Source organism: Ascaphus truei, chromosome 6, assembly GCF_040206685.1.
Source record: "Ascaphus truei isolate aAscTru1 chromosome 6, aAscTru1.hap1, whole genome shotgun sequence".
Lineage (NCBI taxonomy): Eukaryota > Metazoa > Chordata > Amphibia > Anura > Ascaphidae > Ascaphus > Ascaphus truei.
This window is the reverse complement of record NC_134488.1, coordinates 69,248,491-69,274,751: the sequence shown is the minus strand read 5'-3', so window position 1 is coordinate 69,274,751 and position 26,261 is coordinate 69,248,491. Positions and strand designations below refer to the sequence as shown.

General features: G+C 43.8%; 1 protein-coding gene across 1 annotated transcript in view; it reads right to left on the bottom strand.

The window, feature by feature from the left end:
- Positions 1 to 220: 220 nt before the first annotated feature.
- Positions 221 to 26,261, bottom strand: part of RSPO1 (R-spondin 1) — a 116,937-nt gene continuing 90,896 nt past the window's right edge. The window contains exons 3-6 of the mRNA XM_075604745.1: positions 18,913 to 19,104; positions 16,938 to 17,084; positions 15,922 to 16,110; positions 221 to 3,028 (exon numbers count right to left, since the gene is read on the bottom strand). Coding sequence (XP_075460860.1) covers positions 2,868 to 3,028; positions 15,922 to 16,110; positions 16,938 to 17,084; positions 18,913 to 19,104 — 689 coding nt within the window. The 3' untranslated portion in view covers positions 221 to 2,867. The remainder of the gene's footprint in view (positions 3,029 to 15,921; positions 16,111 to 16,937; positions 17,085 to 18,912; positions 19,105 to 26,261) is intronic.

The window sequence follows — 26,261 nt, the reverse complement described above, 5'->3', positions numbered from 1 at the left end:
TATGTTACCCAGGATTCAGCACTGAGTACGATACAATTATTACTATTTCAAATTGAAGATGTCTAATAGACATTTGTGGCTGATTTTGAGAATCACTTACAACAAATACTTTATAATAAGCAATAAATATCATTGAAATGAGGAGAATAGTGCTGTGATTACAATGTTGCAATGATCAGGGCTTAGACCTTACACATGAAGTTAGCACAACGTGGTCACATTTAATATATCCTGCAAATGTTTCACAACCATTTTTTATTTCAGAACAGATTTAATTTAACAATTGAGTTTGCAAAACTGAAAGAAATGTCAAAATAAACACTGTCTAACTTGTCCTTTGTACAACAGTTGGGAAGGAGTTAAATATTTGAGTGTTTTCACTGGAAATCTACAGCAAAGAGCACTAAACACTTCAGAAAATGATTATAAGAACGATAATTTTTCCTGTGCTTGGAATGTTGTTAATGAATCAAATGTCCAACAAATAAAAAAAAAACCCTGCTAAAATGTACTGTATAATAGGTTCCTGTTTATACAGTATAACACAAAGTGGACCCAAAGGTTGATCTGTCAGGAATACCAGAGATAAACGCTCAGGTCTGCAGCACGGGGGGGGGGGGGGGGGGGGAAATGATCTCCTGCTCCCACAACTGTACTTTGCCAGGACTAAACCAAGTAAAGGTTCCTGTGAAGGATTGCAGTTGTTCCATGGAGATGAACTTTGTATGCAGTCCCACAAGACTTGTGGGAATGAATGAGTGATGAGCAGGGTCTCTTTGCCAGTGATAGATATATGGAACACTCACTAACTTAGGTCTTGTCTACATAGAAGGTCTACATTTGGACAATGCCATGTTTCACCGTGATCTCTATTTGCGACGTATATATGTGTATTCTATCAGTTTTGTTGCGATACTATGTGATTTTAACATCGCTGTATCTCCTCCCTCAGCTACAGCATATGTTGGCACTTCATAAGAAAACACCAACAACGAAGATGGGTAAGTAATTTCCTGCATTGCTTTTCCGCAAAAGAATTAAAACTGCAGCCTCCTTAATAGTTATTTGGGGAAATCAGAGAAAATCTGAGCACTCTTAAAAATGTTAAGTCCTTTCTTATTTCTACCTTGAGGAAACTCTGTAAGAGAAAAATGGCCCAGCAAGTACTAGAATGTGGACTGTTGATGTCTTATAAAGGGCTGTGTTTGGCCTCTAATCAATTAAAAACCTAAGTGCCATTGCTAGAGGAACTACAAATGTTAACAAATATATGTTTAACAAGTTGAAATGTAACGTAACTAGCAAATGTTAAACACTCTGTTATTGCTTTCTGGGTCCGTCTATATATAAATACAAGTTTACGTGACATTTGTTTGTTTTTTCACAACACATCTCATATTTTCTTGACTGGCATTTGAACAGATTGTTATATACACAGATCATGGTCCCTATTTACTGAACGGCGCTATTCCATACAGTCCATTCAAGTGAAAGTGCTGTAAGGTGTCTTCCAGCGCTGGAAGGTGTATTATGGTATAGCACTGCTTAGTAAAGGTGAGCATATATGTTATTTTCAATGAAGAACATGATATAAGATAGCCTCTAATGTTAGGAAATGTTTGTGATTGACAAAGTAGGTAAAAACCCACTGCCCCCCCCAAACAAAAATTCCCTCAACCCCTCCCCCCCCCCCCTTGCGAGTCTTACCTGCGGCGGGGTCCGGCGGCGTGGTGCGTTGATCTCTGTCTTCTCCCCTGCAAGTTGTACTGTTTCCCCTGCAGCTGCATTGCCATGGCAACGGGACGCTGTTTCGGCACGTAGCGTCCTTGTGCCGGGCATTTTAACAGGAGCTGCAGGGGAAACAGTACAACTTGCAGGGGAAGACACAGAATGCTGGGAGACGCCGCCTCATGCAAGCACTCGACAGCGCCCAAAATGCACTCACCCCAGGCGAGTGGGCGAGTGCATTTGCTGAGCTGTGTGTGTGTTTGGTACAGTATATATATATATATATATATATATATATATATATATATATATATATATATATATATATATAAACTAGTTATTGCTAATCCATGTACTTACATTCATACCTAAATCTTCATATTGTCTGACCTGCTTTCTTCAGGCTATAAGTTAACAAACGTACCGCATGAGTTTGCAAAATGTAATTTATGCTCTATTGGTGCTTCCATGTTCCATAATATCAATTTCGTATGTTATCTTTTAATTTCCTTCCTTTGACAACAATAAAACACTTACAAAATCCATTAAAAAAAAATAAAACATTGTTTTTTTAGTTAGATTTCACTGCCCCATATTCAATCATACAAATCTTCAGAATTTTATTCTTTTTTTAATTTTGAAATAAAATCTTGAAGCGGTTTTATGATGGTTATCTCCGACGTCATTTCACATAGGTTTAACATATACTCTCCAAAGAATGTCATACATCTTAAAAACACAGACTTAAAGGGAGGGGGACAGTGGGACTATTTGTAGGCGATACGGAAACCCACGGTTCTTTAGTGGTTCTTGAAACCGATTCTATCCTCCGTTACCTCCACTGAAGTCGGAATATACACGTAATCTTTGTTAACCTTAAAGCGTCCATATCCGACTGCAATATTGAGCTTTCTCTGAATTGTTCATACAGTACATCATTCCCCTGCCCTCTTCTCATTGGAAGTCCTTGGGCAAAATCACCCAAACCAATTGCCGTCAACCTCGTCCTCTTAACCGTAAGAGTTTTGCATTCGCCAATTGTGTAGGTGCTTAAGTTGTAGCAGTGCTCCAGTTCAAGAAAGCTTTTTAGATACATAGCAGCATTAATCTCTTGCTGTGTTCAGACTCTATAGTGGCTGCTACTGTGCCGGGATAGAAGGAGTGATGGGCATTAAAGTCACTCGTTGTTGGCCTTTCCTCTTCTTGCTGCCGGACTTGGCATCTTCGGTGTTCTTATTTCGATTTCTGTTCTTCTCTTTCTTTCCTTGTTCATCCTTGTCTTTTTTCCTCCCCCTTTCCTCTGCAATGAGGCAAAGAAGTATTTTGTTAGGAAATGTACTTGACAACATATAAAAAGGAAATATAATAGAGTGTCAATGCACAACTACAAGTATGTGACAAGGATTTAAGCCGAGATTAAAGATCTCAGTGAGATAAATAATTATAAGCTTCAGATGGTGAATATGCATTGATGCTGCGTTTCTACAGAGACACAAAGACATTGTTGACACATAGAGACCATTTGTCATTTCCCAAAGCTGCTATAAAGAGTTTCTTTGCTATTTTAGCCTTTAGCACTTGTCCTGAGCATTTGCTCCATGTTTCTAATACCAAGTCCATAAAGAAATGCGTTCTCACGTTTCCCTAAGCCTAGCATCCTCATCTTTTAGACAGAGCATAACTTCCTAAGTTAGGATTCCCCTTTCTCTTAAAATGCTTCCATGTTGCACCTTATTGACACACTCAAAGGGTAAATCAATATGATCTGAAGCAGACAATCGCACCATTAGCATTGAAAAACTCCTGTTGACTTAAATGAGAGATTTCGCCCGACAACGGGGAAAAATTTCTGCTTTGGAGTGTAATATATATATACATACATGTACACAGGGCTATTTTTGTTGCGGTACTCAGGTGAGCTTTAGCACCTTCAGACCACATTTTTTTTTTTTTTTCAAGCTGAATTATTTATTGTAGTTAAGATATAAAATATGTTTTTTCCTTTGCTTCAAGTTTCAGCACCTTTTTCCTTTAAAAAAAAAAAATATATATATATATATATATATATATATAACTGTCTGTTTGCTTTAAAAAAAATTGGGTCTAATTTTGGTCGGGTATCAACGTGCACGTATATATCAAAGCATTTTGTCTCATCTGCCACTGTTTGCTCCTTGGGGAGTGTCAGTAGGAGGAGTTGGGGAGGAGTTACACAGTGCACAGATTATAATGAGATGTATCACATTCAGCGTCTCTGCCCAGCTTGCACCTTGGGGAGTGTCAGTAGGAGTTGGGGATGAGTTAGATGGTGCACAGATTATAATGAGATGTATCACTTTCAGCGTCTCTGCACCATCCTTTTACCTTTTTATTTGGCCCTCAAAAATCCTCCACATCTCAAAGTGGCGCAAGTCTAACATTCTGCACCTGGTGTAAGAAACTGTTCTTATATATGCTGCAGCTCTGCTAAAAAAAAGGGTGTCTAAACATACTTCCTCCACGTTGTTACATAGGGGCACATGCATAAAGTCTATTCACATCAATTGGAGATAACTCTGGATGAGATAATCTATACAGGCAGTAGATGCGTGTGTCCCATGGACCCCTATACCTTCCAACCAGTTCAGCTTTGATTTGTAAATTATTCCCACTGATTCAACCAGGCCATGTATTAAATGATCAACATGTAACTTAAAGGCAGCTGTAGACATTACAAGGATTTAAATGTTCCTTTTTCTACAACGCATTCTGCTCAGTAAATTATACCCTAACCATACCACACTGTTACGGGAAATGTAGCTCTTAACCTCCTTAAATGGCAATTTTGCACAGGGCCCCATAGGGATCCAGTTGCAAAACAATTCATATTATTTATGTCCCATGTAAGTGGTTGCAGTTAAGGCAGAACTTTTTTTTATACCTTCCATAAAACAGAGCTAGCCGGTTGTAGTTTCTTTAACACCTTAGCTGCTGTAAAGAACTACAGGTAATGACTGCATTTCACCACTTTGCTGGCAGAGGTTCTTGCAATGCATTATGGACCGTCCAGCTGCCAAATCAACTATCCCCTATAAAATGAATTAAGAGTCAAGTTCATATTATGATGCAGTCTTGTTCCTTAATTATACTTCATTTTTCTTTTTTTTAAATTTCCAAATAAGAAGGGTATCAGAGCTTTATTTCTTTGTTTTCCTGTGGGAAGTTTACCAGTATCCTATTAAGGAATATTGTCATGAACCACCTCACATTTTATTTATTCATTTATTTAAAAATACACATTTCCGTTATTATTTCAGTGAGTGAGTCAGCAGCGAGTTTTAAAGCAAGTGAAATGAAGAATGGAATAAAACAAGTGCAACCCTTTGCTTTGTAGAGTATTGCAGTCCACTCTTGCAATGAGGGGTTAAAGGGCCTGCCCTCCTAGACCTGTTTGAGACAACACTGTGCATGAAAGCACAATGAAAAAATAAAAATGATTTTGTATTTTTTTTAAACGATCTCTATAAATTATATAGTTACAATGGCATTGCTATTTTCTTGATTTTCTGTTTCTACATAATTACTGTAGAAAAAACGAATGGCGCACAGCCAGGGAGGTCCCTGTCTGTGTCCCCCAAGGGGGTGAATTTGTCTCCTACCATGCTGCAATAAAGGAAAAGTTTTTTTATCCCACACCTGACTCCCTGGCTGTGCGCCATTCGTTTTTTCTACTGGACTTATCTGGATTCTGGATCCTTCTTGGCTTGCACGCCGGCAGAGAAACCCTGGAGATGACGTGAGTGGGGCTTTTGGTTTAGACTGTTATAGTTAAGTCTGACTGGTGTCATTTAAGCGAAACTTACAAGTCTTTATTTGCCTGCCCACTCCCACTGGTGTCTCCAGGGGCAACATTATTTTGTCATTGGATGTAGTTGATGCGGGTTTGAGCACCCCAACTCTCTATCTACATAATTACTGTATACAATTAAAATGAACTATGCAGTCTGGATCGGAAAGGAAAGAAAATGTGTTTTTTTTTTTTTTTTAATGTACCAAGTAAGTGAAATTGTATATTTAATAAAGAGTTAAATTATATGAATGACACTGTGTTCTAAAGAGACAGTGTCCATATAAGCAAGACTTCTTCTACCGAGGATCCATAAGTGAGGCTCATCGTAAATGAATGACACAATCTTCTGAGTCAGACTTGGTCCAGAGGAGTGAAAATGTCTGCTAATGAGTAAAGCTCTCCCCATATAAGTAAGGTAGTCTTCATACTGTATAAGTGACTGTCTTCTAACATGTGAGACTTAACTATTGTGGATGATTGACACAGTCCTTATTAGTGAGACTATCTTCTAATGAGTGAAACAACCTAGAGAATTGACACTATAACAATGAGTTTCCTGTGATTATAGTGGATTTGATGTTACCTAAAGGGGACTGTTATATATCACGTCAAAAGGCTTATGAGAATATATGGCCGTATTCATTAATGCTGGGTGCAGGCTCTCATGGAGAGTTAGCCAGGAGGACGCTACCTCCCTATCATTTGCCTGTGAGCAAATACCCTCTACAATCATTGTGAATTGGTAGAGGACACTCCCTTAAGAATCTTGAATACATTTTCATTCTGTTCTAATACTCTAGAGCCCCAGAATCCCATCTGGACCTTTTGCTATTCTGTATAAGTGAATGTCTTCTAATATGTGAGACTTAACTACTGTGGATGATTGACACTGTCTTCCAAGGGAGATGCTGTCTGAATGGGTAATGCACAGTCCTTATTAGTGACACTATCTTCTAATGAGTGAAACTCAACCTAGTGACACTATCTTCTAAATCTTGTAAATGAAACTCCACATGGGTAAGACTCGGTGCCTCTGAGTATTGTAATGAGTGAGATGCAGCCCCTGTGAGCAAGAGTGTCTACTAATGAGTGAGACTCAGTCGAAATTAATGATATTAAGTCCTAATGATTGAGACTGTCCAAGCCTAGTGTGTTCGGCATTGACTATAAGAATTATTTATTACACACAAGCAGCACTTTAGCTATTAGTGTGTAATAATTTAACTGTAATGCTCCAGAAACATGTGAAAATATTCTCCGGAGGCAACTTGTTTAGAATACTTTCCAGAATGCAGTTCTTGCGTTTCAGGATCAGCCAACTTCCTACCATTGCAACCACTGAAGACGTGCAGGTGTGGTGGGAAAGTGGGCACAAAATAACTTGGCATCACTACTAGCCCAGTATTTAGCATTAAACACTGGGTTTAATAAGTAGCTGTGAACACTCAGGCCCTATTTAACATGCTATGAAGCCCTTTTCACCCTTTCTTCATTTGAATGGAGCTGGAATCTTTACAAGCAATGAGGAGACATCTTTACAACATATTAAATAGGGTCCTCTGATAGAAGCTGCTTTAACGGACAGTGGGCCACATTTACTAAGCAGTGCTATTCTACAACATACTTACCAGCTCTGGAAGACAGTGTATGGCCCATTCAATTGAATAGGCCCTTCGGTGTCTTCCAGCGCTTATGGAATGTGTATTTTGGCAAAACAGTTCTTAGTAGATATGGGCTTTGTGTTAGTGTGATCACTTAGGCTAAGGCCCCGCTGCACGGCCGCCTTGCTTGCCGGCGGCGCATGCAATTCACTGCACCGCAATCTGTGGTCTGCAGTGATTTTTTTCCGGCGCGGGGGGGCATGGCCAAAACGGGTGGGGGGAGTGCGGCCATGACGTGAGGGGTCGGGACCGCCCCACAGCGCAGCACTGCAGCCGCCCCTCAGCACCCTCAGCTCCTCGGCACTCTCGGCCCCCTCAGCCCCATGGCACCCTCGGCACCCTCACACACACAGGCACCCTCACAGTCTCACAGGCACTCACACACAGGCACTCACACACACACAGGCACTCACACACAGGCATTCACACACACACACAAATACACACGGGGTGATTCGGAGGGGGATCAGAGCGGAAGGGGGATCGGAGCAGAGGGGGGAAATCGGAGCAGGGGGGTTGATGGGAGCAGAGGGGAGAATCGGAGCAGAGGGGAGAATCGGAAGGGGGGAGGGGGGGATCGGATTGGCTGCCTTGCGTGTCACGTAACGCGGCACTCGCCGAAACCACAAGCTCCTTGTAGCTCCGGCTGGCTGACGCATCACAGCACGCAGTCAGCCACGTCGGAAGGAGCCAGCGGGGACATCCAGACCGGAGGCAGGCAGCCGGTGGACCGCGGCCGCACCGCCGGCCGCGCCGCCGGCCGCAGCGGAACCAAAGCCTTATAGTACTTCATCTGGCTTTACATGCTGTGGTTCTATAGACATTGATATATTAAGGTTCTGAGTTAAAGCTTCTGCAAAATGACTTCAGTAGAGAATTTTTAAAACTGTTCACTCCACTTTGTTTTAAATACCTGTTATTGTTAATCTGAATAAATAATACACCTTTCAAGTGGTGTCGTTAGTGATGCTGTGAGGACTGTTTCCCAGTGTTGGAAAAGAATTCAGCTCTATACAAATAAATGGGACTAAAATCTTCTTCACCATGGGGAAGTGGCCTTAAAGCATTATGAATAGGAGTCCTGCCCTGTTTGCCTTGTTTAGAGTGTCCATTTTTCTGACACTACTTCTTCACTAGAAGGTTTTGCTCCAGGCCTCTGTTAACAAATACTAGTTACAATTTACATAATGAATTACTAGAATTAAAAAACAACCCCCCCCCCCCCCACAGTACTAATTCGTTTTAAGTGCAGTAGCACCCTTTTAAATGGTTAGTGAGAAGCATAACCTTTACCTTTTTTTTATTTTGGAAGCGTTATTATATATTATTTTTTTTTTTGGCTTGTAATGGTTCTTTAGTAATCCCTGTTTTACCCTTTAGCTGCCAAAGGATCCAGCATCTTTCATTTGTACGGTGCCAACATATTCCCCTGCGCAGTACCACGCTGTGTATTAGTGGTCCCTTTGGCAGCAGAGGGGTTAACCCATCCCAGAGAGCCTGTTTCTCAGTATGCTACAAATGGATAATGGCATTGAGATACTGAAATGATGGCCAAAGGGAGCGGGAACAGCAGTTTTCAGATGTACAAACAAATATGATTGCATTTTGAAGTCCATCTGATTAAATCCAGCAAAGTCAGACAGTGGGTGGTGAGAAGTAGCAGGCACAGTTTAGATAGATTTTTCCGCATCAAGACTTTTCTCCCGGTGCTGACGTTTTGCAGCTCTCAAGTTGGAGGTTTTGTTGTGGAGATAGCATCCGGGGGCCAGCCAAGTTTGTACAAGAAGAATGTAAGCTGGCCCCTTTTAATTAATGCCCTTTTACACAAATGATACGTTATCAGACTAAACCAGACTCTAGAAGTGAAATTCCTGCAGCTGTAGGTATCGTAAACAGAAATCCGTTTTTGGAAGGTCAGCCGATAAGACGCCTAAGGCATCGTGTGTTCTGCGGTCATTTCAACAGAGTTGAATACATCCCAAGCAAGGGGAATGCAGTTCCGCAATAATATTGACTAGGGGCTTTAGGAGCTAGGTGCAAGTGGGGCACTACATCCATAACATTATTTGTACTTGCACCGCAGGCTGGAAGCCTTACATTTTAAAACATAGGCAGATCATTCATCCAGGGAGCAGTCTAATTTAGGAAGGATATTTAAACATAATTGCCATGGTGAGTATCTGTTAGCCATCTTCAGGATCAATAAAAACATGTCTCTCGACCCCGATACTGGGGAATCCCGAATACGCCCCATGACTATCTAGAATCTAGATATTCATTCTCCCAATGGTCCAGTGCCAAAATATCAAGGCTGAATTATGTAAGTTTAGACGTAAAAATAAGACAAAGATAGAACAATGTGGGATCCCCGGCGCTATGAAAACAGTTTACCCCAGTCCATACAATTGTCCATATAGCTCTTAAGTTCTCTTGATGGTTAAAGCAGAAGTGAAGCAAGGAATCTACTGCTGGCTGGCACCTCAGCCATCCTCCTATAGATGAATAGATAAGGAAAAACACACCATTGCGCAGTATCAAGCACTAAGCTGCCGTTCTAAAGACCAGAATAAATGCCTACTTACAAGAATAAATCTTGATATGTTCAATTGAGAGAATCTGTTCTTTTGCCCGCGTCTTCTCCTGGACTTCTTTTGCCCGCGTCTTGTCCAGGAGAAGACGCGGGCAAAAGAACAGATTCTCTCTATTGAACATGTCAAGATTTATTCTTGTAAGTAGGCATTTATTCTGGTCTTTAGAACTGCAGCTTAGTGCTTGATACTGCGCAATGGTGTGTGTTTCCTTATCTATTCATCTATAGGATTGCTGAGGTGCCAGCCAGCAGTAGATTCCTTGCTTCACTTCTGCTTTAACCATCAAGAGAACTTAAGAGCTATATGGACAATTCTATGGACTGGGGTAAACTGTTTTCATAGCGCCGGGGATCCCACATTGTTCTATCTTTGTATTTTGTCTGCGAATTTGTGAGTTAATTTGCTTGGAGGGAACCCCACGGCAGCTTTACCAATCACTTACAGAGTTTGGTCATTGTCATTGTATATACATTCACATTCACCCGTGATTTACACATTTTATTGGTTACTAGCTGAGAGCCCCGGCGTTGCCTGGGATGTTTGTGGTGTGGGTGTGGCATTTGGGTGAGGAGTGGTCAACGCGGCCCATGTGCGGTGGTATTGCTGCTGTGTCTGTACTGATGGTGATTGTATCGGTGTGCTGATTTGGGAGGGTTTGGTGCTGATGTGGGGGTGCGGATGTGGGTGTGCCGATGGGGGAGGTGCAAAGGTGCCGATGTGTGGGTGCTGATGGTGTTGATGGGGGCTGGGAATGGTGGGGAGCCGAGAATGCCAGTGTGCTGGGGGGGCATGGGATACCGGTGTGCTGATGTGGTGGTGCTGGGGTGTGTGTGTGTGTGTATACGTGTGTGTGTATACACGTGTGTGTGTATACATGTTTGTGTGTGTGTGTATACATGTTTGTGTGCATACATTGTATGTGTGTGTGTATACATGTGTACGTGTGTGTGTGTGTACGTGTGTATACATGTGTATGTATACACATGTGTGTATACACATGTGTGTGTATACACGTGTGTGTGTATACACATGTGTGTGTAGACATTGTGTGTATGTATATATTGTATGTGTGTGTGTATACATGTGTGTGTATACACATGTGTGTATACACGTGTGTATACACGTTTGTGTGTGTGTATACATGTTTGTGTGTGTATACACGTGTGTGTGTGTGTATATGTGTGTGTATACATGTGTGTGTGTATACACGTGTGTGTGTATACGTGTGTGTATACATGTGTGTGTGTATACATGTGTGTGTGTATACGTGTGTGTGTGTGTGTATACGTGTGTGTGTGTATGTCTCCATGTGTGTGTGTGTATGTCTCCATGTGTGTGTGTACGTGTACATGTGTGTGAGTATACGTGTACATGTGTGTGTGTACGTGTCTACGTGTACATGTGTGTGTGTGTGTCTACGTGTACATGTGTGTGTGTCTACGTGCGTGTGTGTACGTGTGTGTGTGTCTACGTGTGTGTACGTGTGTGTGTGTCTACGTGTGTGTACGTGTGTGTGTGTCTACGTGTGTGTGTGTGTGTGTGTCTACGTGTGTGTGTGTGTGTGTGTCTACGTGTGTGTGTGTGTCTACGTGTGTGTGTATACGTGTGTGTGTATACGTGTGTGTTTACGTGTGTGTATACGTGTGTGTGTGTATATACGTGTGTGTCTACGTCTGTGTGTGTGTGTGTGTGTGTGTGTACGTGTGTGTGTCTACGTGTGTGTGTACGTGTGTGTATGTACGTGTGTGTGTCTACGTGTGTGTGTGTCTACGTGTGTGTGTGTGTGTGTGTGTCTACGTGTGTGTGTGTGTCTACGTGTGTGTCTACGTGTGTGTGTGTCTACGTGTGTGTGTCTACGTGTGTGTGTGTGTCTACGTGTGTGTGTCTACGTGTGTGTGTCTACGTGTGTCTGCGTGTCTACGTGTGTCTGCGTGTCTACGTGTGTCTGCGTGTCTACGTGTCTACGTGTGTCTGCGTGTCTACGTGTGTGTGCGTGTATACGTGTGTCTACGTGTGTGTGTATGCGTGCGCCTACGTGTGTGTGTGTACACGTGTGTGTACGTGTGTGTGTGTACGTGTGTGTGTGTACGTGTGTATACGTGTGTGTATACGTGTGTGTGTAAACGTGTGTCTGTGTGTATACGTGTGTCTGTGTGTATACGTGTGTCTGTGTGTATACGTGTGTGTGTATACGCGTGTGTCTGTGTGTATACGTGTGTCTGTAGATGTGTGTGTATGTATAGGTGTGTGTGTGTGTGTGTGTGTGTGTCTACGTGTGTGTGTGTCTGTGTACGTGTGTGTGTGTCTGTCTACGTGTGTGTGTGTGTCTGTTTACATGTGTGTGTGTCTACATGTGTGTGTGTGTCTACATGTGTGTGTCTGTGGACGTGTGTGTGTGTCTGTCGACGTGTGTGTTTGTGCCTACATGTGTGTGTGTGTGTGCGCCTACATGTGTGTGTGTGTGTGTGTGTGCGTGCCTACATGTGTGTGTGTGTGTCTACATCTGTGTGTGTGTGTCTACATCTGTGTGTGTGTCTACATGTGTGTGTGCCTACATGTGCGTGTGTGTGTGTGTGTGTGAGTGCCTACATGTGTGTGTGTGTGTGTGTGTGTGTACATGTGTGTGTGTACATGTGTGTGTGTGTGTGGTCTTTGTGTGTGTTTGTCTCTGTGTATGTGTATGTATATATATATATAGATATATATATATAGTGTGTGTGTGTGTGTGTGTACGTGTGTGTGTGTGCACATGTGTGTGTGTCTCTGTGTATATGTATGTATATATATATATAGATATATATATGTCTACGTGTGTCTACGTGTCTATTTATGTATAGAGATATATATATATAGTGTGTGTGTGTGTGTATGGAGGGATGAGGCTGGCGCTGAAGGAATGTGTGTGGGGGGGGGGAGCTGCTTACCTTGCAGTAGGCAGCATCTTCCTCGTGCAGGCCGGGAGACGGACCCTGCAGTCATCTGGTACAGAGGGGCGGGGATCAGACCGGAGCCGGACAGAGGGCATGTGGAGGGGGGGAGGGAGCTGCAGGGAGAGCAGTACGGGGCATGTGGAGGGGGGGAGAGCAGCACGGAGCATGTGGAGGGGGAGAAAGCAGCACGGAGCATGTGGAGGGGGGGGAGAGCAGCACATAGCATGTGGAGGGGGGGAGAGCACATGTGGAGGGGGGAGAGCAGCACGTAGCATGTGGAGGGGGGGAGAGCACATGTGGAGGGGGGAGAGCAGCAAGGGGCATGTGTGGGGTCCCTCCTCCGGCTCGAGGTGAGGCCTCCTGCAGGGCGGGAGCCCCCCCGCTGCCCTCCGGCTCGAGGTGAGGCCTCCTGCAGGGCGGGAGCCCCCCCGCTGCCCTCCGGCTCGAGGTGAGGCCTCCTGCAGGGTGGGAGCCCCCCCGCTGCCCTCCGGCTCGAGGTGAGGCCTCCTGCAGGGCGGGAGCCCCCCCGCTGCCCTCAGGCTCGAGGTGAGGCCTCCTGCAGGGCGGGAGCCCCCCCGCTGCCCTCCGGCTCGAGGTGAGGCCTCCTGCAGGGCGGGAGCCCCCCCGCTGCCCTCCGGCTCGAGGTGAGGCCTCCTGCAGGGCGGGAGCCCCCCCGCTGCCCTCTAGCTCGAGGTGAGGCCTCCTGCAGGGCGGGAGCCCCCCCGCTGCCCTCTGCTCGAGGTGAGGCCTCCTGCAGGGCGGGAGCCCCCCCGCTGCCCTCCGTTTCGAGGTGAGGCCTCCTGCAGGGCGGGAGCCCCCCCGCTGCCCTCTGGCTCGAGGTGAGGCGGCGGTGCCGAGGAGCGTTGCAGGCGGCGCCGGGTAGGCTGCTCTTTGCTGTGAGGGGGGGTGGGAGAGGTGAGCCGGTGCCGAGGAGCGTGCGGCGAGGCCCGTGGGTATGCTGCCTCACCCATCCGGCCGCTCCCACATGGATGTGAGGCGGGAGGCCGCGTGTTGTGGCCGCTCCCCCGCGTGTGTCCCGGGCGCTCGCTCCCCCGCTGACTGTAGCGGCGCCGGGGTGTGAGCTTGGGGGGGGGGTGAGGTGTGTGTGAGCTTGGGGGGGGGGGGTGGGAATGTGTGTGTGTGTACACGGGACTCCGGGTAAGTTCGGGCACAGGGGGGGTGCGGAAGTTGAGGTGCGGTCCAGCTGACGGGGGAGAGTGAGGGGCACCGGGAGGGGAGTGTGTGTGTGTGTGTCCCTGTGTGTCCTTTGGCCCGTCACTCCGCCTCAGGCCAATGAGAGGTGTGCGGGGGCGGGCCAAGGGACCAATGAGATTTCCCCTAGGGACACCGGACATCCAGGCAGGCATACAGTGCTTTCACTAATATAGTATAAGATAGCGCTGAGCTTTTAGGGTATTTTTAGTTAGTCACAATATTTAGTAAAAATAAGACAATTCAACTACTTCACAGTGGAAAGAAACCTACCACCAAACGGATTATTTCACTATTTACAGATTAAGGCGTTCTATAATCACATTAAACCACACACCCCACTGACAGAATTTGAGGATCTTTGCCTCGAGACAGAAGACCAAAAAAGCTTAACATCCCATCTAGACTTAGGGTTTGGCCCCCCCAAAGGCCTATTCCCACAACAAGCTAAAATTCATAGCACTATGGGAAGAGGATCTCAATGAAGAGCTTGACAGAGATGACTGCACTGATATATTCAACGCAGTAGTCAATAGCTCTATATGTATGTACTACTATCAAAGAGAATACCCACACAGTGATGTTAAAATGGGATTCTTCTCCCTTAGTGATATCAAAATTCTGCCCAGCCTGCTCCCCACTGTGCCCTAAGGACCGCGGAGTAAATGCTTGCTTTCTACACATGTGGTGGTTTTGCCCTAAAGTGACTGACCTGTGGAAAAGGTCAGGGTTTGGGAGCAACACATTTTCTCAACTGAGATCCTAAAGGACCAATGGGCGTTTATCTTGAATAGACCCCTTCGAAAGCTAACTCGAACTGAGTACAACCTGCTTACACATATTAAGGCTGCGGCCCAGGTGTTCACTGCTGCACGTGCACCTGGCGGCACATACACCGGTGAAAGCTGCAGTCTGTGGTTGAGCTGCAGGAGATCGCTCTGGAGGGTTGCGTGGCCATGACGTCACGTCATAGAAAGCTGTACCTTGTGTGCGGCGCACACGCCATCGCACATGCAGCCGTGGCCACTGGGGACCTAGCCTAACACAGCCACTAGATGCGAGATGGGCGCACTTTGGAAGCCAGGGAGGCTGAGATCCATATCAAATATCAAACACAGGATATGGTTTATTTGCCAGATAGAAACAAGGACAAGCTCTCTTGATGTATGTCTAAAATTCAAGAAGGTTTGGCAACCCTGGCTCATCCATGCAGAGGGCCCCTCTCTGAAGCTAAACTTAAACACAATCCTCCTTTGAACTACCTGCCGAGACTGTCTTCTGGCGTTGTACCCAAAGAAGTGAGGCCTCTTAAACAATGTTAAAAAACACCATGTAATCTTGCTGTAAACGCCTGTAACCACGATGTAATGATGTCCAGTCACCTGTCACCCCCCCCTCCTTATTTCATTTTGAAAAGCGCCAATAAAAATTAAGTTGAAATAAATATATATATATATATATATATATATATATACATATAAAATCAAAAACTAATAGACAATACCCTTCTGTGGCTAACAAAATGCCTTTCTTCCGGCAGTGTTACAATGGATAAAGCAAGAGAGGTTTTTACTTAAAAACAGTGCATCCTGGAAAGTATCAGTGATTGAAGCCTATCCCTCCCCCTGTGCAGTATGCGATTTATGACTTAAGGTGTTAAATGGTCCCTGAATGTTAGTGATGTAAGAGTGTGTGTGTGTGTATGTATGTAAATATACATTTATAAAGAGCCCACAGTATATACAGTGTGTGTGGAGTGGGAGTGTATACCAATGGTGTGGGTATATATAAATAAATATATATAAATATATATTTAAATATCACTCAGTTCAACATTGCACAACAGGTTAAACTTAACAGATGTACCTTTCCCAGGCCCGTCTATCCTTTTCCTGGGCTCCAGCTTTTATGGACTGGGGGGACAACTGATATCAATTCATAGTAGTAGACATACATACAAGGCCACTCACCTACTGGGCATGCAATTTTGGGCATTGGGCATTTTCTTTTCTCTGTGGTGGGTGGACATAGGGACATGCCTCCCAGCGGTGTCTGCAGCATTTTCCGACTCCTCTCTTCCCAGCCTTTCTTTTTTCCACACTGCTTCGGTGTCCTGGAGCATGGGCTCCAAGCTCCCCACTCGCTCATTTCACATTGTGCTGACAAAAAAGTAGTTTGAGGTCAGTTTTTAACTCCAATGTTCAACTCCAACTTTGCTACATGGCTCCAGTGGACAATAGCAGCTTCAACCAGTGAGGCTATTTAAATCATGGGCTGACTGCATCTGTACATTGACATCCTCTATATTTAGAGAGATCAGATGAGCCTTTAAACCTCATAAAATAAAATGAAGGTGAGCACTGGCTGGAGCTGACCTTTAACTTATCCGGTGCTGGAGAGAAATGCAATACATGGGAACCTGTAATCTTGATAATTTTCCTCTTGGTCTATAATACCTAGTCATATTCAACCCATTCTGTCAAAGAACCATGCAGTTTGATGGCAGAAAAGGACCACGTGTCAGTGTACCCATTTCCCTAATTTGCTATAAAACCTCATTTAACCCGTTTTTTAAAATTGTTTTAATTGCTTTATTGTATGAGCTTTGAATGCCTCTGCAATAAGGCCATTCTATGGTTCCATAACCCTTTCAGCGAAGGAGGACTTCCTCCATACTTCCTCAGAGTCTTACGCCCTCCAGCTTCAATGCATAATCTCTCACTGTAATATACAATTCGCCATGAAAACTGCTTCTGTCCTGCACCTTAATGCTACCTGTGATGTATCTGCGGGATTGTTCATATGCTCCTACGCTCCTCCAGAGAACACAAGCAGAGCTCTTCATACATTTTATGATGCAAACCATGAATTAATCATTTGAGTGGCTCTTGTTTGCACCGCCTCTAGCTTATATCAGGTTAGGGATTGGCGATACAAGTAAATGGTGATGTAGGTAGCACGGATGCTTTGGTTAGATAAGACTCACCAGTGCTGCATTCCATAGTGCCGTTGACTGCAGTAAAGCCCTCTGGGCACGTTAAATAACAGCTTCCTTTGTGTAAGTAGAAACCTTCGTTACACTTTGTGCAAAAATTTCTGCTGAAGCAGGTCTCACAGTTATTATTTTTGCATTCTGGGAAAAAGACAAAAATATATATTTATAAGTAAAATAGATTACAGCCTTGTAATGGAGCGAGTTCTTCATAGATTTAGTTCATATAGGTATGTGGAGAATAGCAAGGCCTTTAAGGATCGTATACAAGCTACGTTGATTCCAGTGCTGCTCCATTATGGCAGAGGGGCCAGCAATACATTGTGTAGCAGAAAGGTTAAAAGCCACCTGCATAAGAATCTAGTCCTCTCAAGCATCTATACAGCTATTAAAACTAAGTACCGCTTAATAAACACTACAATATATCTGTAAATAAAGAGACCTAGGTGATTTTGAAAGCTGAGATGCCTCTCTAATATCATATTTTTGGTCCAAATATTTTAACGGCTGTGATTTTTCAGAAGAAAGGGATCGTTTTTTCATAGAAGTTGTATATGAGTTCTCAAGACCTCAGGGCCGACTTGTCACAGTGAGACGTCAAAAACCTAGAGAAAAACTAAATAGAAACATGGAATTGATGGAAGGCACAGGGACCATCCCACCCACATAGTCTGCCCAGCTTTCCTACTCCATAAATCCCTACACACTATTTGATCTCTGGTGCATTTTCTCCTAGCTCACTGTTCCTGCCCCACACATACTTCAAATGTATGAAGGCAATTTTGGAGCAAAATTATGGCATTTTCACCCTGTACCTATGTATCAAAGCATTTTTCTCCAATCTTGTCTGCCCCAGCTTGCACCTTGGGGAGTGGCAGCAGGAGGAGTTGGAGAGGAGCTATATGGTGCACAGATTATAATGAGATGTTTCACATTTTGTCTCTGCCCCATTGTGCACCTGGCTGAGTGTCAGTAGCAGGAGTTGGGGAGGAGTTACATGGTGCACAGATTATAATGAGATGTATCACATTCTGAGTTACTGGCACAGCTTGCACTTTGGAGAGAGTCAGTAGGAGGGGTTGGGGAGGAGTTACATGGTGCACAGATTATAATGAGATGTATCACATTCTGCGGCTGCCCCAGTTTGCACTTGGGGAGCGTTAGTAAGAGGAGTTGGGGAGAGTTACATGGAGCACAGATTATAATGAGATGTATCACATTCTGCGTCTCTGTCCCAGTTTGCACCTTGGGTAGTGTCAGTAGGAGGGGTTGGGGAGGAGTTACATAGTGCACAGATTATAATGAGGTGTTTCAAATTCTGTGGGGACTGTGGGCCATATGCATAAATGGAAAAATAACTGCACCATGTACCAAAATGCAATTAACTTCAATTGGATTTTTTTCTTCGCTACATACAGTGCATGGTTTTTTTTTGCCCAGAATTGCTCCAGTTTGGCCTTGATATTTAGACCCACCATAAGTCTTTTCGCACCATGCTTTTTGCCTTTTACTTTCCCCAAAAAAATCCTCCACTTCCGAAGTGGTGTATGTCAAACATATGCCGCAGCTCTGCTCCAAAATACAGAGCCGTGCGTCAAAACACACTTTTCTCTACGTTGATACTTAGACCACATTGTCTGTATACCCCTCCACTACCTCTGTGGGGAGGCTTTACCATGCATCTACAGTACTATTTCATTACAGAAGTTAGGCATTTACTCAATATTTCTGCATGGTGTGATATGAACACAGACGGCCTTTATAAAAGGTGCTAGAAATGAGGTTATGAAAATACAGTGGTTCTCAGAGAGATTTTTGTGATCATGAATTCGCATAAAAAAAACAATGTCTAGGAAGAACTTTTATGTCGATCCAATAAAAAAGGTATCACAGTCTAACTACCCCTGCAGAATAACAGTAATGTTCCAGTGCAGCTTTTATAACGCTGGTATTACATAGGCATACTCACTCATGCAGTTGTTGATATCCTGATAGCGAACACCAAAGTAGCCTGCAGGACAGGACTGCAAGCAGACCCCGGTCTGTCGAATATCATTTCTTTCCAGAAGGATGAAAAGCTTCGGCGAGCACTTGATGCACCCGTTAAACTCAGAACACGTGTCGCATCCTTTGGCGCAGACTAGGCTCACGTCTGTACTTTCTAGACACACAGATCAAGAGCAATTCAGGATTCACAAATAAATATATATATATATATATATACTGTATATTCTTTTTTTTTTAGTATAAGAGAGATAAATTATCCGTGAAAAACTGGGCAGAGGCTGGAATGGGTGATAATAATAAAAGTTTATTTGTTTTATAAATCGCTGACAATGAACGCAGAGCAATACATACTGTAAGGCCTTATGCTATATAGTCTGAAGTGGCCATTCGGGCCGTTTTCGGATGAAAATCTCCATTGCAGTCAATAACGATTTTCGGCCCAAAACGACCCGAACAGGAGCATCGGACCATATAGAATTAACACCATATCATTTTTTCATGCACAACAAGTCGCTACCCCAAAGAGCTTACAATTTTATGTTGGGAGACAGAGTGACTTGCACAAGGTCAAAAGGAAAGAGTTGGCACTGGGATTCAAACTGGGTTTTGCTGCAAAGGTTGTGTTCTTAACACTAAATTACCTCTTCAGCCTGCAAGTTCCCAGTGGTAGGGATTGCACTCTTTCTATCAAGTGCTCTTATGTTTGATACACTATTCTTTTGTAACTCCCTATATCATGACTGTTCTGTCACCTTCATTTTTCACTTCTTAGGTTTAATATGTAGTTGCCACATTCTTGATTGCAACTTTGCACCTTGTCTAGCATGTGAGTTGCTGAAGAGGTTTTCACTGCATTTTAAACAACCTGTAGAGTGCAAACTATTAGATTTAACAGCGACCCTTTAGGAATTTAATCTGGCATTGAAGTTTGTTGGATATCTACTTTTTGCTTTCGTTCATTATTGGCTGGGATTTTTCTGTACTGTATATAGGATATTTACACTGTTTACTGAAAGTGTGTGTGTGTATGTATATATATATATATATATATATATATATATATATATATATATATATATATGTAGAGGTATAAGTACCGTGTTAGCCGAGCTTCAATAATCAAAAAATAAATAGATGATACCGTTCTGTGGCTAACGAAATGCTTTTATTTGTGCGAGCTTTTGACACCTCTAGACATAAAATACATCCACACCGGGGGAAGGAACAGCACAGATAACATTCCAAGAGACACTGTTGTTAAGTATACCTTTTGCTTCATTCATTCATTCTAACATCGCCGGAAGAAGAGATCAGTGTATCTCGAAAGCTCGCACAAATAAAAGCATTTCGTTAGCCACAGAACGGTATCATCTATTTATTTTATTTTTTTATTTTATATATATATATATATATTATATATATATATATATACATACATACATTGCACATTGATACCCTGACAACCAAGACCTATGCCAAACTAGGGTAACTTTACAGGAACAAATCCTCCCTAAGTCTCCTGGTCAAAAAGCGTATCGCACAGCAGATGCTAATGTTAATTATTGACTATGGAGACATAGTATATGGTATGGCACCTCAAACCCACCTTAGCAAACTTGACACCCTCTGCAATTCAATTTGTCGTTTTTTTCTCCAATGCAACTACAACACACATCACTGCGAAATGCTCAAAGAACTAGATTGGTCATCACTAGAGTCTAGGCGCAAAGTTCACTTTTCCTGTCTTGCCTTTAAATTCTTTATGGGCAAGCTACCCAGCTACCTGAACAAGCTCTTCACCTCTACCACATGCAGCACCTATCACCTGAGATCTGACTCCAAAAGACTGTTCATGGTCCCAAGGCTCAACAAAGTATCCGGACGTTCCTCCTTCTCTTACCGTGCACCCCAAAACTGGAACAACCTACCAGAGACTCTCACATCCCCCACCAGTTTAAGTTCTTTCAAATCTAAGGCTGTCTCACATTTTAATCTGGTCTGTAACTGTTACATACGCCCAAAACATATATTTTCTTTAACTGTGCATGCAATGTCTTGTATATAATGTATACCCTGTTCATTTATGTAACTGTATTTGTAACCATGTATTATTTGTCTTAACTCTGTGCCCAGGACATACTTGAAAACGAGAGGTAACTCTCAATGTATTACTTCCTGGTAAAATATTTTATAAATACATACATACATACATACATACATACATACATACATACGTACATACATACATACATACATACATACATACGCACACACATTTCCTTTTTTCATCTTTTCGCGCTTTCTGCTGTTTTTTTTCTCTCCAAGTGTCCTCACTTCAAATTTAGCTTTAAATAATGAAGCATTTTACTAATTATTAATCAAATCAATTGTACAGTTGGTTATAAAATAAAGATAAAGGAATAAAAAAAATGAGTCTTTAATAGTAGTAGAAATTGGAGTACAGTTTGAAAAATGTCGGTTCCTAATAGGAAATATGAGTTGTATCATCCTTCTGCGTTGTTTATCAACCTTTTAAGAACTGTTAAACCTTTTAAGGCCCAGATCCAGAAGCTCTGTTAAGCTAATTAACGTGGCGTTAACCAAACTTAACTTGCCGTTAATACTAGCAGTGTATCATCAAAAGACAGCAATATAATGTTGAACCATGTTTTGTCCCATAAAGAGCAGAGAGTTTACTGTAACGGGTGTTAGTGATGAGGACATGCAAATGCTATGTAAGTGCCATGCAAATGCCATGTAAATGCTATGCAAATTACATGCTATCCTTACATCGTATATATCCATAAAAGTCCGTTAAGGGTAATAATGCAGGGACTTAACATTACGTTATTTAAGTTATACCAAAACATTTGCAGTGTCTGTATGGGTGTAACCCCGCAGTGAAATATAATTCAAATAATATAGCATTATTTTTCCCGACCATGCTGTATTTCCTTCTTCTCTCGACTTCAGGAAAAGCCATATTTTGGGGTACGGAGGATAGGTTTAACACCAAGACTGGCATAACGTCATGTTACCGGAAGATACCGCAATGTTAGGCTACAATAACGTGACAGATGTTGTTTTTGCATATAATTAGTGTTGAGGATACCATGGTAACTTAAGGAACATAACGTCTGTTCCTGGTTTCGGTAACTTCACGTAACAGGGCTTGGTGAATCTAGCCCTAAGAATGTAGAATGTATTGTAACTCTGAGCCTCTTAACAATTTATTGTGACTTGATAGAACCCAGTGGCGGATTTAACATTTTGCCGTCTCGGCCGCCTCCTCCTGCAGCGCCACCCTCCTGCTGTGACAACGCGTTTTCATGACAACGCATCGATATGTGACGTCACGTTGTCACGGCAACGTGTCGCCATGTGATGTTGCAGTGTCATTTGATGCCGCGATGCTACAGAAGGAGGAGGGCGGGACGAAGGAGAAGGTAAGAGACCTTTACAGAGGCCCCATGCTCTCCCCGGCAATCTGTGGGGAAAGAGAGCGGGGCCTATGTTTATGGGGGAAAGAAAAGAAGAAAAAGACAGAACATTTGCCGCCCCCAAATTTTGCCACCCTAGGCCTGGGCGTAATGGGAAATCCACTATTGATGATGCTTCCAGCCCTGGTATCTTATGTAGGGAAAGATAAATCTTTCAATAAGCTAACATCTTTCTATACTATACTGTATATAATGTATAGCAGTGGTGCGCAAACTGGGGGGCGCGATTATCTGCAGGGGGCGCGAGGTTTACAAAGGCCACGCACTATTCCCGAAGGCACTTAAATTACGTGCCGTGGAAGCGGCGAAGGCCTCTGTAAACTTCACTTACCTTGGTTCAGGCGGCTTCTGGGGGCATGGGTACGCGGCGTCAAATGACGCCGCGGGGTCATGTGACGTCGCGTTGTTATGGCAATGTGACATTATGACGCCCAGAACGCCGGAACCAAGGAGGGGGGGGGGGGCTCAGAGAGGGGGACAGGAGGCAGGGGGGACCAGGAGAAAAAGATTGTGCTCCCCTGATGTATAGTATCACAAGTACAACGATTAATAACTAATCTTAGGGATTCACTGGGCACAAGTTGAAAAACCACTTCCTCATCGCAATTACTAGTAACAGTGATTGCTACACACATCGAGTGCAATTTTCCCTTGAAAAAAAGACAAATAAAAGAAACTTGCACTAAGCTGATAAAAAAAATAAAGAAGCTTCACGGCCTTAATCCTTATGGTTTTGGCAAGGAGTTTTGTGACCACAATACACTGGATTCTAGCCAGAAACTATAACGGAGACTTCGCAAGTCCAATCCTGGAATGTTAAATGGGCTTTTCTAATGATTAATATAATCCATACTGTGTTACAGATAAAAAGCTTCCACTTGAAGTGCAGAAAACAAGTTTGCAGCTGTGTGGGGCATACAGAGATTGTTAACCCCTTGAGCGTTCATGTGCGTTCCCGCTTAGCCACTCCACTAAATATGTTTTTCTTTTACACACTCCAGCTAATTAACTTTTTTTCTTCCTGGATGCACATTTATTTTTAAAATCCTACAGCAGTGGAGCACATTGTAATGGAGCAATTTCCTGTGCTGTTTGCTGTGCAAATGTCTAGTATCCTTATTGGTCCAGGAGTTGGTTCGTGAACCCCTGGGGATTTGTGAGGTGTCTCGAAAAATGATGTCATGGTGTATCCCAGGCGGTATAGGGGTTTCCTGAACCTGTGGAGGGACTACGGACATAGTAAGGTCACAAACTGCTCCTCAGTGTGTGTGGTACAGTTGTCAATTACTGTGGGAGCTTCCAAAGACACGCCCCATAGTGTCCCCTGGATGTGACTGCGCTCCTGATCCTTCGTTTCTGCAATCACGCCCCATGGTGCCTTGCATCAGACACTGCAAGGCATTGTGGGGTGTGACTTTGGAAGCTCCCGCAGTCATTTACTGCTGTACCACCCATGCTGCCTGCACACACTGAGGTGCAGTTTGGGGCCTTATTAAGCGTGTGTTCCCCCACAAGCTAAGGACAGTAGTACACTATACTGCCTGGGATCGGGCACATGGTTTTCTGAGCAATATTTTGGTGAGTAGGCAGAAAGATTCATTAATTCATTAACAAAATTTGTTTAGCAGGTGGTTCATAATTTTACAATGTTAAAAAGGTTGGGAGCCACTGGTTTATGAATCTCACCAGTCTCTTCTCTGTGTGTACAGTAAGAGCTGAAGTCTACTGTATTGTAAAGCAGCAATTCTGCCTGGGAAACCTTTTTTGTTTTTTTTATTGTACCTGAACCGAGGACTTTCCTTGGTTCAAGAGATATTTGTAGTATTTATGTGCTAGCGTTGACACAACCCCCTCCCCCCCCCCCCCCTACAAACATAGAGGCGGATTAGAAACGTGGCTTCCAGGGTCACCAATAGAAAGCCGGGATGTCATCTCCTGATGACGGAGGAGCTTTTCTATAGCGCATACTGTATCTCCAATTTGCCCGGTGTACCCCTGGTCCATCTCTGGCTTGCCTCTTCAGAACCAGGGGGTCCTAGATCTTGTGGACCAGCGATGAGCATAGTGAAGATTTAAAAAAAAAAATTCGATTGGATTGCTCTTTTATAAAAGAGTGGCTTTCCCAGCTGCTTTGCCTCATGATATGCAAAGTACTGTAAATGACAAAGGTTTGTGGGATGGGCTCTTGAAAAATCCCATTAAAAACAATAAGGATTGAATTTAGTGGAATATCTTAATTATTATTGAAGTTGCCATCTCTATCGGTCACTCTTCCTGACTCCCTCTCTTTCTTTGTCACTCTGGGCCTTATTCAGAGAACATTCATAAAAAAAATCGCCAGGGATTTTAAAATGAATGTTTTTTGGGCGTTGCTATCACGGTATTCAGAAAAGCTCGAATACCTGTGATAGCAGAATGCCCAAACCTGGCGAGTTGCTGCCAGCGAGAGCCTCGAGCCTCTGAAAAGGCCTAAACCGGCGATTCATTTCTGCTGCAGAGAGAGCTGCTCTGAGAGAGCCGCCTCTCCCAGCGGAAATGTCGCCCGAAATTTATTAATTTAAATATCAATTTCTTTAATAGTGTAGAGGTGCAGGGGGTCTCCGGAGCTGAACCACGTTGGTTTTATGTCCGGGGACCCCCTGCTTCCCGAGATACAGGCCCCTTTATGGGGTGCCGGTATCTCCTATGCAAGGAAATGTCCCGGTCACGTGACGCGGGTGGGTAGCGGTTGGGTTAACCCCTTTATTACCTTAGCGGTATTAACCGCTAAGGTAATGAATGGGTTAACTCCCCCCGCAACCCCCCCGCAACCCCCCCGCAATGCCTAAACAGCCACTTCACCCACCCCCGATAGCCACTGTATTGTATTGTACTGTATGTTTATTACAGTAAGCCTGGCACGGGTGTTTAACCCCTTCATTGCCTTAGCGGTTAGCCGCTAAGGTAATGAAGTTGCTGTACATTCATGTTTCCTGCCTCGGATGCATGCTGGGGGGGTCCGGAGCTGCTATTAATGGCTATCAGCTCCGGAGACCCCCGGCATCAATCCGAGGCAGGAAAGGGGCCTGATTTCTTCTAAGTCCCGACCCATCGCAGCTCATCGAGGCATTTCCCCACCAATTGTCCAACAATTTTGTGGGGAAGTGGATTTGGGGAGAAAATCGTTTTTTAAGGATGGGCTGCGACACCCGAATCGTGGGTCTCTGAATAGCGGGAGTTTATCAACCCTCCGAAAATGGTCGATAAGGGCCTGATCGCTGCTCAGTCAGCGAATTTCGGACGGAGATAAAATTTTGCGTCGATACAGGCCGTTATCGAGCACTTATCGAGGCTATCTGAATACGAGTAGCCATTTTGGTCGATAAGTGCTCGATAAGGGCCTTATCGAGGCTTTCTGAATAAGGCCCTCTGTATCAGTGGTGGCCAACTCCAGTCCTGAAAAGCCACCTTCAGGTCAAGTTTCCAGGACACTCCTACTTCAGCACAGTGGCTCAGTCATTATGACTGCACCGCCTGTGCTGAAGCAGGGCTATCCTGAAAACCTGACCTATTGCTCACCCTTCAGAACTGGAGTTGACCACCCCTGCTCTACATCCGAATTTGTCTTTGCCAAATTCTGTCATTCCTAGTGTGGATGTCCCTCCCGTCACTCTGAGCTCCCTTGTACGTATTCTGGGCCCCCCAGGTGAGGAAATCCTTCCCTAACAGGCAAGATGTTTAACAAGACGTGCCGGGCGAATTCAGACTCTGAAAAACACGGGGAGCGCGATCATAAAATACAAAATACGGCTAGGAATCATATTTAGCGGAG